Below are 15,796 nucleotides of genomic sequence, written 5' to 3'. Positions count from 1 at the left end.
TGCCTGAATTTACATTATTATTACTCTAATGGCTGAAGATATTAAAACCACAGTGTTTTAATATCAAGATAAAAATCAAGATATTTTAGAAGAACTCTTGCTAACAAGTTAATTTCTGTCTTAAGGACTAAGAAGTTCTCTCTTATGTACTTTTAAATCAATTACTTAAGGGAAAATAGTTTTTAACTGCTTTTGGCTCCAATCTCAAATTTTTTTAAATAGGTAACCCTCATATTTAAATAACGATTTCTTTAAATGTTAAGCATCTTTTTCCCCCTATGCTCAGATTATAATCTAGTTGGGAAAATATTTCTTTAAAAGATAAAAAATGTTTTTATACATTTAAATAATAATGCAATGTAACAGAAGAGACCTCTCAATGCAGAAGACAATTCAGTCTTCAGGAGTTAAGGAATATTACTTCAAGTTAATATAGTCAGGTAAAGCTTTATAATAAAGGAGTAAAAACTGCGTATGTCCAGAGTAAATGGAAAGGAGAAGGAAACATGTCCACTGAGGGCTGACAAAAGCGTGAAGGATAGAACGGTATAAGCTCAGAGGAAAGGAAGCAAGCAAGTCTAGCTATAATGTCATGGCTAAGAGTACAGATCCTAAAGCTAGACTGTCTGCCTTTTGAAACTGGCTTTGTGGCTTTGCACAAATTGCTAAACTTTTTTTATACTCCAATTTCCTTTAAAAATTTCCTTAAAACTTCCCACTGTGTTTGAATTAAATGAGCGAACAGAGATAAAGCTTTTGCAACAATGTCCAGCACAAAGAAAATGCCCCAGAGTAATTTAAAAGGAGAAGTCACATAATCTCATGAACCAATGCCTTCCAGTTCAGTTACATAAGATAAATGAAGTATACACTGTTTGCCACTAAGCACATAGGAATAGTCTTCATTTCAAAACAGCGGTGTTTTCTTCCATTTTTCTGGAAGCACACATTCTCATGCAGTGTAGCTTTGAATTTCCTACTCTTAATACAGACACGAGTTCAAAAGCATTTAATTTTCATTTATTTCTGTTACGAGATTAAAAACAATAAGGCAAAACACAATGACTGTGAGAAAACTGGTCCTCCAGGTTTGACATGACTGTTGCCATTTTGAGGCAAGAGTTGCCATGATGACTGACCAGAGACCCCACAGCAAGAACATAAACAAAACTATACATCAAACCAGTGGGAGAGTTGACACCGAGACTGTTGGTGTTCCTTTGGGTAAGGGGGCAAGGGTTACTATAAATAATTGTCCTCCCAGAGCCACCGTTAATCACCACTCTGCCTCTGCTTGCTTCTGGTAGATAAAAGAAAAACATAATTGGCGGGGAAGGGGGCTTTGGTGAAGCAGCTGCCAGAGTCACCCATCATGCTGTAAGTAACCCCAAATAAAACTCATTCACTCGACAAACTGAATGTGTCTGAGTCATTCTTTGGGCTATCAGCATCATCCCAGTGCAAAGGAAGATGCTTGTTTTAAGTCTCCCTAGGACATTCACATCCAGAAAACAGTGATAAATGACAATGGATACTGGTCCTTGATCAGGCAGTAATAGGAAAGGTTAGAACTGTAGGGAACTGGAGAAGAAGGCCCCATGTAAAGAAAGACATTGACATTCATTCTTAGTTACTGCTGAGCCAATACTGTAGCCCAGTGTTGCCAGATCTCAACACCAGGTAAAGATTGAGAATTTTCTGTGAAAGCTCATGATTTTTACATGTAGGTAATTAAAAAAACATAAATTGCCACCATATGGACCATCCCTGTACCAGTCAAACAGAACATGTCTGACTGTTAATTTTATCCATGTGCTACAGTTTACCATATGTGACTTAGGAAATGGTGGCTAAATAACAAATTTGAACTCAATCAAATTAAAGTTAGATTAAGATACTCTGGATTGGTGTTACAGGGCAGTATTAACCTTTTCAAATCCATGACCTTCTACCATGCTTTCTAGTGCTAGGGGTTTTTTTTCTGCATAGAAAACAGAGTTTTTTAATCAAGGTTTTTTTCCTGTACTTACATGCTTTTACATATTAAATATGCTTTGTCAGTCTATTCTCCCTTTCACCAATGAATCCAGTAACATCTCAGTAGTTGATGAATTATTTGTTCTCTTTCTTTCTCTGTCTCGCCTTCCTTCTCCCATTCTCCATCTCTCTCTTTTCCAAACACATAATCACATTATACAGCCACATTACAGGCAATGGGGGTCAATAGCAGCCTTCAGAAATAATGCTAAGGGTTTTCTTACCCTCAAAATATTGTGAAGCACTTTGATTCTACAGCAAGGATTCAAAATAAGTATCACAATCCAACATTGCATAAATGATTAACATTTAATGGCACAATATACCTTCCAAGAAGAATAAAGTGATCAAATGATATTTTAGGAGAATCTGTATCATTAGCAAGAAAAAGTTAAAATATTTTCATAACATATGTGGAAAGTAATTTCTTATTTTGCATTTGCTATATCCATTACTCTTAAAAGTAAACATAAGTGACACCAAAAATGCTTAAAACTGAAAAAGAAAGTTTTATTATTCTCAAAATTCCAAGAATACCTGAAAGCAAGGGATTAGACCACCATTTTCATTTATTTTCAGTGTAAATATTTTAATGACCATGGGAAAAAATCGAATAAATTTAAGTGTCAGTATAAAAAATCCAGCTATCTTTTTTATGGCTCACACTTAGAACAGGTTACAAATTCATTTACATGCTCATTTCCTCAAACAGAATTAATAAGTACATAATCCAGCAATATTTCAAGTGGGAATATGTAAATTTTGGCAGTGTAATGTTCTCTCTTTCAAAGACTACTGATGCATTCCTACCAAAAGCATATAATCCATCTCTTCAGATTTAGATTAAATCAAACAAACTCAAATTGAGGAACATTCTACAATGCAACTAGCTTCTTCAAAAGAATCAATGTCATCTTCATTACAAATCGAAGTTGAGGGAAGTGTTTCAAATTAAAAACTAAACACAATTGACAACTAAATGTAACAAAGATCATGGGCTGAATCCTGAATCAGAGAGATTCAGGATAGTACAACTAGCAAAATCTTTTTTTTTGTTTTGTTTTGAAAATCCACCATGATTTAATTTTTTTAATTAATTTTTTTTACTTTTTTTCTCATTTACTTATTTATTGTTTATTGTTTTAGTATTCATATGTGCATACAACGCTTGGGTCATTTCTCCCCCCTGCCGCCACCCCCTCCCTTACCACCCTTTCGCCTCCTCCCTCTCCCCCTACCCCCTCAATACCCAGCAGGAACTATTTTGCCCTTATCTCTAATTTTGTTGAAGAGAGAGTATAAGCAATAATAGGAAGGAAGAAGTGTTTTTGTTAGTTGAGATAAGGATAGCTATACAGGGAGTTGACTCACATTGATTTCCTGTGCGTGGGTGTTACCTTCTAGGTTAATTCTTTTTGATCTAACCTTTTCTCTAGCTCCTGGTCCCCTTTTCCTATTGGCCTCAGTTGCTTTTAAGGTATCTGCTTTAGTTTCTCTGCGTTGAGGGCAACAAATGCTATCTAGTTTTTTAGATGTCTTACCTATCCTCATATCTCCCTTGTGTGCACTCACTTTTATCATGTGCTCAAAGTCCAATCCCCTTGTTGTGTTTGCCCTTGATCTAATGTCCGCATATGAGGGAGAACATATGATTTTTGGTCTTTTGGGCCAGGCTAACCTCACTCAGAATGATGTTCTCCAATTCCATCCATTTACCAGTGAATGATAACATTTCATTCTTCTTCATGGCTGCATAAAATTCCATTGTGTCTAGATACCCCATTTTCTTAATCCATTAGTCAGTGGTGGGGCATCTTGGTTGTTTCCACAACTTGGCTATTGTGAATAGTGCTGCAATAAACATGGGTGTGCAGGTGCCTCTGGAGTAACCTGTGTCACGGTCTTTTGGGTATATCCCCAAGAGTGGTATTGCAGGATCAAATAGTAGATCAGTGTTTAGCTTTTTAAGTAGCCTCCAAATTTTTTTCCAGAGTGGTTGTACTAGTTTACATTCCCACCAGCAGTGTAAGAGGGTACCTTTTTCCCCACATCCTCGCCAACACCTATTGTTGGTGGTGTTGCTAATGATGGCTATTCTAACAGGGGTGAGGTGGAATCTTAGTGTGGTTTTAACAGCAAAATCTTAATATGGTTCCATATTCTGATACAAGACTATTCTATCAATACTGGATTTCCTGAACTTAAGGGTTGCACTGAGGCTGTGAAGAACACAAACTGGCAAACCTATTCTGGTAAAGGGACAGATAATATATACTTTAAGTATTCAGGGCCACATTTCTTTGCTGCTTTTTGATTTGTTTTGTACAAAATCCATCCTTAGCTCAAGTGTTAAACAAAACAGGCTAAGAGGTAATTGTGGCTCCCTACCCATAGTTTCTATCCCTGGCTGTAGACAATGTCTTTGTTCTTAGGAGATACACAGGAAAACATGCAAAGTAAAGGGTAATGATGTCTGTAACTTGCTCTCAAGTGATTCAGCAAAAACAATTGTGATAACTTATGTGAGAGAGAAATAAAAGGTATGGCAAAATGTTCATAACTTACAAATCTAAGTCAAAGATAAAGACAGTTCATTCTACTATACTTGCAAATCTGCTTTAAATTTGAGTTGTTTTATTTTTTTTTAATAAAAAGGTAATGTTTAAGAAAACTGAAGCCTTAGCTGTCCCTAGGAGGGTTGAACCCAGAAGCCTTAGTGGGTCAGAGAGAGAATGAGAAATCTCACAAAGCAGATGGTATCTGTCATTAGGGTCATTTCAATACATACCCATGGGTCCAAAGGTATCTAGATTCTCCTGTCATTACCAACAAACTCCGACAAGGTAACATAACTTGCACTGTGATGCCCTCCAGATTCTTAAAATCCATGACAATCTTGAAGCAAAGACAAAAAGCATAAAGTTCAACACAAAGTTTTATGCATGCCAGGGATTAAGGATGATTCACTCATTCTGGCCATCTTTCTAGGCTGATATTAAAACCTGACAATGTTTATCGAATACCTTAATACAGTAGTTCTTCAACTTCACTGAACATGAGTCAACTGAATCACACAAACACACACACACACACTTCACCCAGTGAGATCCAGACTGAACAGACCAATCTGCATTCCTAACAATCACCCCCAAGAAAGTGCAGAGCAGTTGGTCTGAGGATCACAGCACAGAAAACACTAAGGCAGTGATCACACACAAGAATGCGGGAGTACAAACGCTCATACCCTGGCTCTTCTGTTTACTAGTCATGTGAGCCAGGGAAAGCCCTTTAACCTCTCTGTGCCCTAGTTTTCTCCACCCTCCCAGGATTGCAACACTGATGAAATAAATAACTATAAATCATAGTGCCTGGCATATAGTAAATACACAAAAAGTAGCCATTCCTTTTTATTATTCATAGAATGATAGTAAGTAACAATCCCAGGAGAAATTCTCAAATTGTTCATTTTGCATCTTGAAAGTCATGGAACATACTGGAACTAGCTGCTGATTATGAGATGATCAAAGAACACAGGAACATTTTCAGCAGCTTTTCCTAAGTTATACTTAAATATTATTCTGAATAGCAATCTGTAAACATGCAATACCCAGAAAATGTTTTTGTCCTAAGAGGTCACTGAGTGCCAAAGACTTCAGTCTAAAACTAGCTGTAACTGAGAAATGAGAGTTGAGAAGTCATGCCACGGGACTGAAAATATTCTAAGTGAAAAAAATCAAAGCGTTTGAAAAATAAGTGTGACAATAATGTGTGAGATGAAGAGAATTTAGCATAGCACCTTCCCTGAAGATAAACTCAGCACAGTACCCAACATGAAGTGAGCATTCGATAAACGTAACTGAATGTTACTGAAACTATTAAAATAATGGATCAGACTAGATTATGCACAAGGAAATATTCTGTAATCTATAAAGAAATACACAAATCTAAACTATTTCCCTTCATCACCTATTCTCTTAATCTAAACATGGGAAGTAAAGGGTAGCACTTAAATCCTAAGTGCAAGCACACTCTACCACTTGAGCCAGCCCTCACCCCTTTTTACTTTAGATAATTTTCAGACAGTTTCATGTTTTTGCCCAGGCTGGCATGTACCACAATCCTCCTATTTATACTTTCCTATAGCTAGGATTACAGGCATGCCTCACCATGCCTCCCCAGTAACTGGGATTATAGACGTGAGCTACTATGCCCAGCAAATAAGAGTGATGATCTTCAAATAGGGAAATTTCAGTTTAAACAAATGTTTGTAACTGATAAGAGGAGTGTTAACATGAGACTAATTAACCTGGAAACATTTGCCTTGACATTTACAACCTATGTTTCAAGGAAGAAAATTACACAAACCAGTCAAATGTTGTGAAAAGAATGTTTTAAAGATGTATAAAATACTAATTACTAATGATCACTAATGATCACAATGATCTGTCCTTCTTGTCTGCTACATCTACTGAGTAGCTACTTTTTAAAACATTATGTTAAGGACTGTCAAAATTAGACCAGTTAAGTCACCTCATATGTTGTATCAAAATACCAAAGCTAGTCGTTTATACAGTCAATCAACATTATGGCAGACACCACCAGGTATGAAACTACAAAAAAGAACTAAAGCCTTCAAACTCGCACTGTATTTTTCTAATAATTATTCTTAAAAACTAGTAAGAAAAATAATTTTCCAACACAATAATAATATGATAATGATATATGCTTTAAAAACACATTTTAAATGTAGGAAATACAAAAGAAGGATGCAGGAAAACATAAAATACCCACTATGAGGCCTGCCAGGGAAAGCCTTGTAGCTGTCTAGGCCTAAAAGCTCACACTGGATTTCAGTCTGGAGCCACACTCCTCACAATGCACAGTTCCTTCCCCATCGGTCCTGAGTCATTGTAAGCTGAAGTTGGCAGTGTTTGTATAATATGCACAAATCACAAAGTGAAACAAAGACAGTTATGGCTGAGTTCATTTTGTGCAGCTTCTTCTGCTCTGGTAAAAATGTTCACAGATGTACTCACAAATACACAATACAAACTTTTAAGTTTGGTCATTCCACATATAAGTTTTATTCTTATATTTTGCATTTAAAATTGGTATCACACAATCTAAATGGGAAAATTTGTTCCAATATTTTAAAACTTAAGACTTCTTTACTATGAAAGGCATTAACTAGCAAATAAAGACAACCTTGACAAGATGAGGGAGTCCAGAGAAGAAAAGAAAATACTTTCTATTTTAGTACCTTTAGTGGTACTTTTTCATTTTGAACTGGGCCTCCCAAATCATACAGCCAGCCCTGGAAGTTTTGTAATTTTTTAAATCCTGACAACCTATTGCTTTGTGCTTATTAAACACAAAAATATCATCTATTTCTTTGTGCGCTTACAGAGCCCTCATCCTGGTTAGATAAATATTCACCCGTTTTCTTTATTTTCTGTCATTTTTTACATTTAAATCTTTATACACCTGAAATGTATAATTTGACGGTTATCATTTTTTAATTTAAGGAAATACATTTTATATGATTAAATGTAGATTTCTTATGAACACTTTTCCAATGCTTGTTAAAACACCAAAAAAAAAAGACTCAAAAATTCACAATCAGTAATTGCCCTGCAGTTGCTGAGTTGTTCTGCCACGTGCGGCTTCATTCACAAGAGCTTTTCCAATTATTCTTTTTGGTCTTACCTATTTTCTCTACTTTCTGAGATGGCAGAGCCAATAAAGATCAAGTCCCCAGCAAGCTCACGGGGCATGAATGAGGATAATGTTCAGTTCAAAGCAAACAAACAGACATCCTAGACATTCTCATCTTGCACAGCCTTTACACATCCAAAATGCAATAGAAGATCACCCCAAAGACAAATATTATTCTAGCACCCCCAAAAAAAGAGTCCCAACAGGAAAGTACATGAGGGAATAAACAGAGCTCCATGTCAGCTAAGCAGAACTGTAAAGAATATATTGCTACTGGGAACACTTCTGCAAAGAAGACAAACGTAATACTGATCCTTAATGGGGAGAAGTAGGCTGAGATCATTAACCTTTTGAGAGAAACCCTGAAGAATATCTGGGCAAGTGACAATTATGACAAGAAAAATGACATGTGATTCAGAGAAAATGATGAAAGCTGAGAGGCCAAAAGTCACTTTTAACTGGAAAAAATACTTCATAGCTCAAAGTCCACCTGTTTCCTACAACCAACCAAGTGTAAGTCTTCTATAGTTGTACTAACATCTTCATTTGACTCAAATGAAGTAAGATTTTGTTTTCTATTTTAAATAGAAAACAGAAGAGTTCACATACCTTATTATAGACAGACGTATCTACTATGTCTGGACAAGTGGGAAAGAATAGAAGGAAAGGGGAGACAGACTCAAAATTGCCAGGATTTAAGATTAGAACTACAAAGATTTATAAAGAAATACAGCTGTGCCAAAAAATGTGTGCATGTATTTTCACTGGATTTACAAATTTAGATTCCCACTTCTATCATGAGATAATTTGTTAATTGTGAGGGGTAAGAGGAACTTGGAACACTTTTTAGTAAAATAAATATAATTTTCTGTCTCTCAATAAAAGATGATACTCTCAGAAGTATACCCTGCTAGAAGAGAAGTTTATTGGTATGCCATATTTCCCATGGTCAAAGACTTGACAGTAATTCTGCTCTGGAGATGCCTTGAAAACCAATGGCTGATATCTAAGACCCTTAAACTTCAACTTATGCCATATATCTTGCTCCTTTAAGATAAGTTTAAGGCCTACATCCTGAAATCATCATATAGGCTTTTCCATTTCAAAATGATAAAAAGGAAAAAGAAAACAAAACTCCCTTGTCTTGCACCCAGCAGCAATTTTTATAAGGTCTGAGTGTCTATACTCTGGTCGTGAGAGGGGAGAAATCACACACATTAGAACATCAAGCTGGATTGGCACCTTGTGGCATGGCAGGTACAGCAGGTACACACCAGGGCAGTCCAAAAGCACTGATCTCTTGTTGCTACCAAGAGAGACTGAGCGGCAGAGCACCATTTGATGCTTCCAGTGCAAAAACTGTCCTGACTGATCAGGTTCCATATGTATATTTAGGGTATACATCTGGGAACATGCCTACAGTATTGTACATGTGAGACAAGCAAAATTAGATCAGGCAAAATTTTTAAGAGAAAACATCACAAAAAAAATCTATATTATAACACAAGTCAGCAAATTCCACCTTTTAAACATAACTCTGCCTTCCAAAACCAGATCCTAGCTGTATAATAAACAGATTCTTCTTCTTCACCCCAAATTACTATTTTGTCTGGCTAAGCTCAAGTGTAATATAAAATAAAAAGAGAAGGCAACTTTTAACACAATGATCTAACTACCTTCCCAAATGGCACAATGAAAAGCAAAATACACATTGCATAGGGCTGGTGGAGTGGCTCAAATGGTAGAGTGTCTGCTAGCATATGTAAGGCCCTGAGTTCAAACCCCAGTACCACCAAAATTTAATAACAGAGTACCGTATTTGAGCTGGGCACCGGTGGCTCATGCCTGTAATCCGAGCTACTCAGGAGGCAGAGCTCAGGAAGATCATGGTTCGAAGCCAGCCCAGGCAAATAGTTCTGCAAGATCCTATCTTGACAAATCTCTCACAAAAATAGGACTTGTAGAGTGGCTCAAGGTGAAGCCCCTGAGTTCAAGCCCCAGTACACACACACACACACACACACACACACACACATTGCATAACAGAGAAATTAACCAAAAAAGATGACAGAGATACTTCAGCCATCACTGCACATTCAGTATTATAAATGCTTGGCTTAAATGCCTAAGAGATGATGTACTCATGCTGATGTGTTTACACGGAGACCACTTGCTATGAGCTCTCATTTCTCGCACTGTGACTTCATGTTTTTTTCTGCAGGAACTATGAAGTGAAACTTTATCCAAAAATGGGCTCTCAAAAACATCAGTCACAAACTACTTTATATATGATAAGGCTACAAAGGTAATGAGATATTTCTGCTTAAAACACAAACCTTTAAGTTGTATCTCAGTTTACTTGTTAGAGTCTATCTAGTGCATTATACTAAAGAAGTATTTTTGAATGAATTAATTAATCATAAATAATTTACTTTTAAAAATAGTATAGAATATCTTAACATTTTTGGATAGAAAGCTCCTTAAATTCCATTTATTTATTTTCTAAGTTTTCTTCCTTAAGCAAAATAGAGCAATCCATTCATATACACATATAGGACAGCTAAAGGAACAAAATACCATTGTCAAGGGTGTATCTATTTCTACAGCCCTGGGTTGCTCCCCATGAGGAAAAGTTTACATCTACTTTAGTTCCTAGCATAGGATAGCTGGTTGCTGGTGGTGGCAATCATGGTAATGGCAGTGCTGATGGTGGTAGAAGAAGCAACAGTAAACTGCTATTACTAGGACTAAATGTTTACCAACTCTCTATGACAAAATGCACGTATAGTGCGCCAATTTCAACTGAAGACAGAAAGCACAGAAATTATTTCTCCATGGTCAATTAACAGTTACTAACCAGGATGAACTAGAACCCAGTTCTCTTGACTTGCCCAATGCTGAATCTAGTCCCAGTATGAACACCAAAGAATCTGAAAACACACACAGGTTCAACTTTTTCAGTTTCTAGCACTACACTGTAATATTTAATTGAATAATTAGAACTGCCATCAGAGGCCTGTTTTGCCTTATTTCTATTCATTGTCTGAAAGAATAGATATAAAATCCCATTGCCTTTGGAGTTGATACTATACAGCATTAAACATTTTCTATCTTAATGGTCCAAAATCTCAGTTAAATAACACAATCACCTATGAACTTCTGTAGATAGAGAAAGCCAGTCTTCATCTCAGACATTCTGGATCAGAATAGACCAACAGAACCTTTGCTGGAAAGAGACAGTATAGAAGGGGACCAGAAAAGAACTATGGGGACCTCAAATATTTAAATACCAAACACACACTATAAAACAAAGATGCTTACTCTGTTGCAAGATGTAAGCCCTAAACCTGAACACTTCAACAGGCGATGGACATAAAAAGAGACACCAAACAGATATTCTAAGACAAAAAAAATACTGTGACTGAAGTTAGGCCGTCAACGAACGAGTTTACTTGCAAATGAGACATGACAAAAGAATTAATGACAGAAGAAACAGTGAAGCGTGGAGACACAAATGTTAGAAAACAAACAAAAAAAAAACAGTTAAAAGTAAAATAAAGAATATAGAGAAATGGAAGATGAAGAGAAAAAATAGAATAGAGGCAAAAAATCTATAGACAATATATAAGTTTTACAAAATTGAGAGATAAAACCAATGCACAGATAAGAAACCCAATAAACCCCAATGTAGAAAACAAACCCAGAAGAACTGGTGGAATATGCAAGCCCATCAAAATAAAACTACAGGAAACAAGAGATAAAAGAAAAAAAATCTTAAAGGAACAAAGTCACCTTCAAAGATAACAAGAGTAATAACATAAGCCAGAAGTAAATGAATTATTGAGTGTACGAGGAAAAAAAGCTAAAATGGTTTCAGAATGCTGAGTATTCGTTGACTATTTCTGAAAGAAAACAATCAATTTTTGCACCCCTCACACTGCTGAGGAAAAACAGTACATGAAGAAGCATTGGGGGATACTGGGTATGTTTTATCTTGAGTGTAGTAAAGGTTTCATGAGCTTATACTAAATGTTTGTAACTTATTGTATGTTAACTTCACCTCTATAAACCTATTTTAAAAAGAAAACATGGTATGAATAAATTAGTACTTAAGAGCAAAATCTATAGACCTGGTGATACAGCTTACTAATACAGCTTAGCTTGAGTGAGACCCTGAGTTCAAATCCCAATAACACACACACACACACAAAATTATAATCTTAAAATTACATGTCAAGAATATTTCTCAGGTTCTGAATTGGTCACTGCCCAGAACATGAAGGCCAGAGAGAGCAAAGATTTGTTTTGTTTTAGAGAATGGCAGTAGGGTGGTAAATGGCTGAAGAAAAAGACAACAAGCTTGACTTCTAAGTTAGAACTTGGAGTTAAGGTGAAAATGAGAAGACTGCTCAGTTTCTGAGGCTGTAATATTGCTTATAAATGCAAATACTGAGGGCTGAACTTAAGGCTGGAGATGAAATCAGCATGTCTGGAGTCCAGACTGCATTTATTGTTTTAAATTGTATAAAAAAAAATGCCTGGTGTTTTCTTCAGTTTGTGCGGAAGATCAGAAAGTAATGAAACATTTGCCCATTAAAACAATAAACTCCTAAAAGAGAAGTGCCCTGTGAATCATTCCTGATAAACAGAAGTAGTGACAATTGCTCTAGCATAAGAACATCTCTGAGGTAAACTACAGTGAGACCAGGCTGAGAAAAGCTGGAAAAGCTACCACCATTCCCCTGGGTATTTTAAGACATTTCACAAACAATCTTTATTCAACATTGCACTACAGTTCTGTAGTAGTTCCAAACTGGAACTACTCAATAGCTATTTGGTGAAAGCACGAGCCAAGAGAGAGAGAACAAACAGCATAATGAAAGATGAAGCCCTCTAGTAGGTATTCAATAATGGGGTCTTCATTACCCATGTATCCAATTATCCCAGCCCACTAAGTTGCAAAAGTCATAATAAGAAATATTCACTGACAAACCAGCCTTATAAAATTAGTAATGGCTCAAATATTTCTCTATGTTCAATACCAGTTATCTCTGCCTACTATGGTAATCCCTTCGTCAGACTTTCAGTGAATGTTGATGTTATAAATATTAGACAATGAAAGATAAAAATGAACAACTTGACATAGCAATTTTTGCAAAAGATAGAAAACTTTCTGAAGTTGACAAAAGGGGTGGCAGAGAACCATTTAAATCACATGCAGAGCCACTTAGGATCTGAAAATATGGCAGTGAGAACTTTTAGAATGAAGATGAGAAAATAACCCAGCAATGATGCACATTCAGAGCTTCTAAATGCAATGTGAACATCAGAGGTCTAAGACAAACTCATCCAAGATCTAATAATGGCGTCAATAATTTTTTTTGGGGGGGGTTCTCTTTATACTCAAACTATAGAAGTCAAAGGGATTTTATCATGCAGTCATATTTTACAAGAAAAGCAATACCAAAATAAAGCTCATGTGACTCATTCCTTGTTCTAAATATCAGTGAATAGCTGCAATATAATTGAAATATTGTTAAAGAAAAATTTAAACATCTTCATAATTTTTAGTTTTATTTTTCAAGATAGGTCTCAGTCAAAAATTTTCTTTCTCATTACAATAAAAGTTTGGTACTGATTTTAGGTAGATACACATTAAATGGTCTTTTATCCTCAGTTGACTGAGTCTTCATGGCACTTACTGAACAGATTTTTTTTTTGCCCATTTACCCGGCAACACTGTTAGTTCATTAGCACCAGGAGGTTTACCACAAGGGCATCTCTCAAAATATGTCAGTCAGCAAAGGCAGGCTACAATTACAGCAGGACAAACCTACTAGTGATGGAGCAGTTAAATACAAAAACCTAACTGACTACACAGTGTGTGTATCATTCTCATATGTCCTCATGCATCCTACCCCTTGTTGGATATCTCCCTAAGGTAGTCCTGAAATAAGAGCCTGAATTTAAGATGGAAAAAATATAGTTAGTTCCTTGGTGAAATCACTGAACTAAATGAACTAAAACTTTGGAAATATGAGCCTTCTTGTTGTATGAAATATTAACTTGTTTTTGTTTTATACTCATTTTTTTTTTTGCTGTTATTTGCAACTAAAAACATCCTCACTTACTGTATAACATGAAATGTATGTGTGCATATCTATAATCCTTTTGGAGGTACAAAAGCATTAAAGAAAATAGTAACTTAGCTGTATATACAAAACAAATATATTTGAAATGATAAAGACTACTATTAAATGAAGACTGCTTTTTAGAAATATTATAAGAGTTTTAAGAAGAATATGCTTAAAGTAATCATGAAAAATAAGGCATTTAAGAATACCTCATGAGAACACCTGAGTTGAAACATTCAAGAATTAAAAGGGATCTTAGAACTTTCTGGGCAAAAAAAAGAAAGAAATTATTAAATATAACCTTGAGGATTTGAACTAAGAAGAAACACACAAACAAAACAAGAAACTATAAAAACAAAATAATGCTGCCATTGGCGAAATTATTACAATGGAATGGAAGGTGGTATAGGCACTACAGTGAATTTCTTAAAACAACTAAGGGTGCCAAGGATGAGACTATAAAGAAATAGTTAGAGGTACGGGACCCAGATTCTAGGCCTGGGAGAAGGAGCTGGGAGAGAATGAGAAATTACAAAGCTACTAAAAAAGAAAATAACTCAGAACAGCACAGGGTACAAGAGTGAGTGAATGCAAGAAGAAAAGATAAAGGTCATCTTTCCTGTGAGCACCTGACATCTATTTCTAGGCCAGGGAACATGAGCTTCCTTACTGCAGACATGAAGGCTCCAAGTAAGGAGTCCTGGAAGCATCTCAGCTTCACATCTACAGACTGTTCTGAGTTTGAAAAACATTGTCACATACATTCACTCATTTTATTTCCACCACAATCCTTCAGCCAGGAAAGAAATGTTAATTACTCCCATTTCATGAGGAAATGAAAGTCCTGATTCAGCACTCTATTTTAAATAACACGATAAACTGAAAAGTTTAGTAAATACTTTTTTCAAAGTCACAGAAATTCACTTACTCTCAAAACCTATCTTTTAAAAGAAAATCTATTTCTGTCATAACTTGTAACACATGTACTTTCTATCTATTACAAAAATGGCTCTAACCAAAAACTCCATCATTCCTGTTGGCAGCTGAAAATTATGACTCCTGAGGGACCAAACAAAAATCATGATTGCAGCATATTTACAGTTCAACTAAATGGTAAGATTTTCCTTCTTTATAACTTTTAATTAAAACTAAATCATGACTTTGTAGGTGTTGGGAGAGCATTAAGTCCCATTCTTCATGTGTTTCTCAGGGTGAGGAAGAAATTTCTCCAGGTGTGAAAAGCAGGAAACACACACTTAGCTTTTATCCTCTACTTACAGCTCACCAGGAAAGAAGCAACACCTCAGCCAACTACGAGCCAGGAGTCAGGCTCACCTAGCTCAGCCCTTTCTTCTCTTTCCAGAGCCAGCTGGTTTATAGGACTTGCTCCTCCATGTCCTATGTTATAGAGGCAGCCTCTGCCTCTGCGGGGGAGGCCGCCAGTTATCCAAGGACAGAATGTTTCTCTAATTCATAAGTGAAATATTAAAAGTCCACTTGGCCATAGATCTAAAACTATGTTCTGTCATGAATTTTCTCAGAAGTAAAGTTGATGTTCTGATTTCCATTTCTCATTTGTTTCACTTCTCAATTGGCTACAAGCAAGGAGAATAGGTAAAAATAAAAACAAACCACACAGAGAAAGAACTCTTTCTTTTTTCTCCCCAGGCTCACTATTTTTGAAGGTTCCTATGTTAAGAATCCACACATGTAGTTGTTAAGATGGTTTTGTCACATCAAACAAACAGCACTAATTCTCTATATTCTCTATAACACAGCATCAACACAATCACCCAGCTAAGAAAAGACCAAAACACTGAAAATCTAGGGAAGAAACAAATATGGGAGGCAAAACAAAAAACAAAAAAAGCAACCAAGTAAATAGCATTTGCCTCTAAAAACAAGATTAG

At 36.0% G+C, this 15,796-nt stretch overlaps 1 protein-coding gene across 4 annotated transcripts in view; it reads right to left on the bottom strand.

The window, feature by feature from the left end:
- The window catches only part of Alkbh8 (alkB homolog 8, tRNA methyltransferase), a 55,822-nt gene that overhangs the window by 23,637 nt on the left and 16,389 nt on the right, over nt 1–15,796 (bottom strand). For all 4 annotated transcript variants that reach the window (XM_074066801.1, XM_020185355.2, XM_074066803.1 and 1 more), the window contains exon 8: nt 4,826–4,932. In XM_074066801.1, the coding sequence (XP_073922902.1) occupies nt 4,826–4,932 (107 nt within the window). The remainder of the gene's footprint in view (nt 1–4,825; nt 4,933–15,796) is intronic.

This window comes from Castor canadensis, chromosome 2 (genome assembly GCF_047511655.1).
Source record: "Castor canadensis chromosome 2, mCasCan1.hap1v2, whole genome shotgun sequence".
Classification (NCBI taxonomy): domain Eukaryota; kingdom Metazoa; phylum Chordata; class Mammalia; order Rodentia; family Castoridae; genus Castor; species Castor canadensis.
The sequence above is the reverse complement of the archived record's forward strand: the minus strand, read 5'-3'. Positions and strand labels throughout refer to the sequence as shown.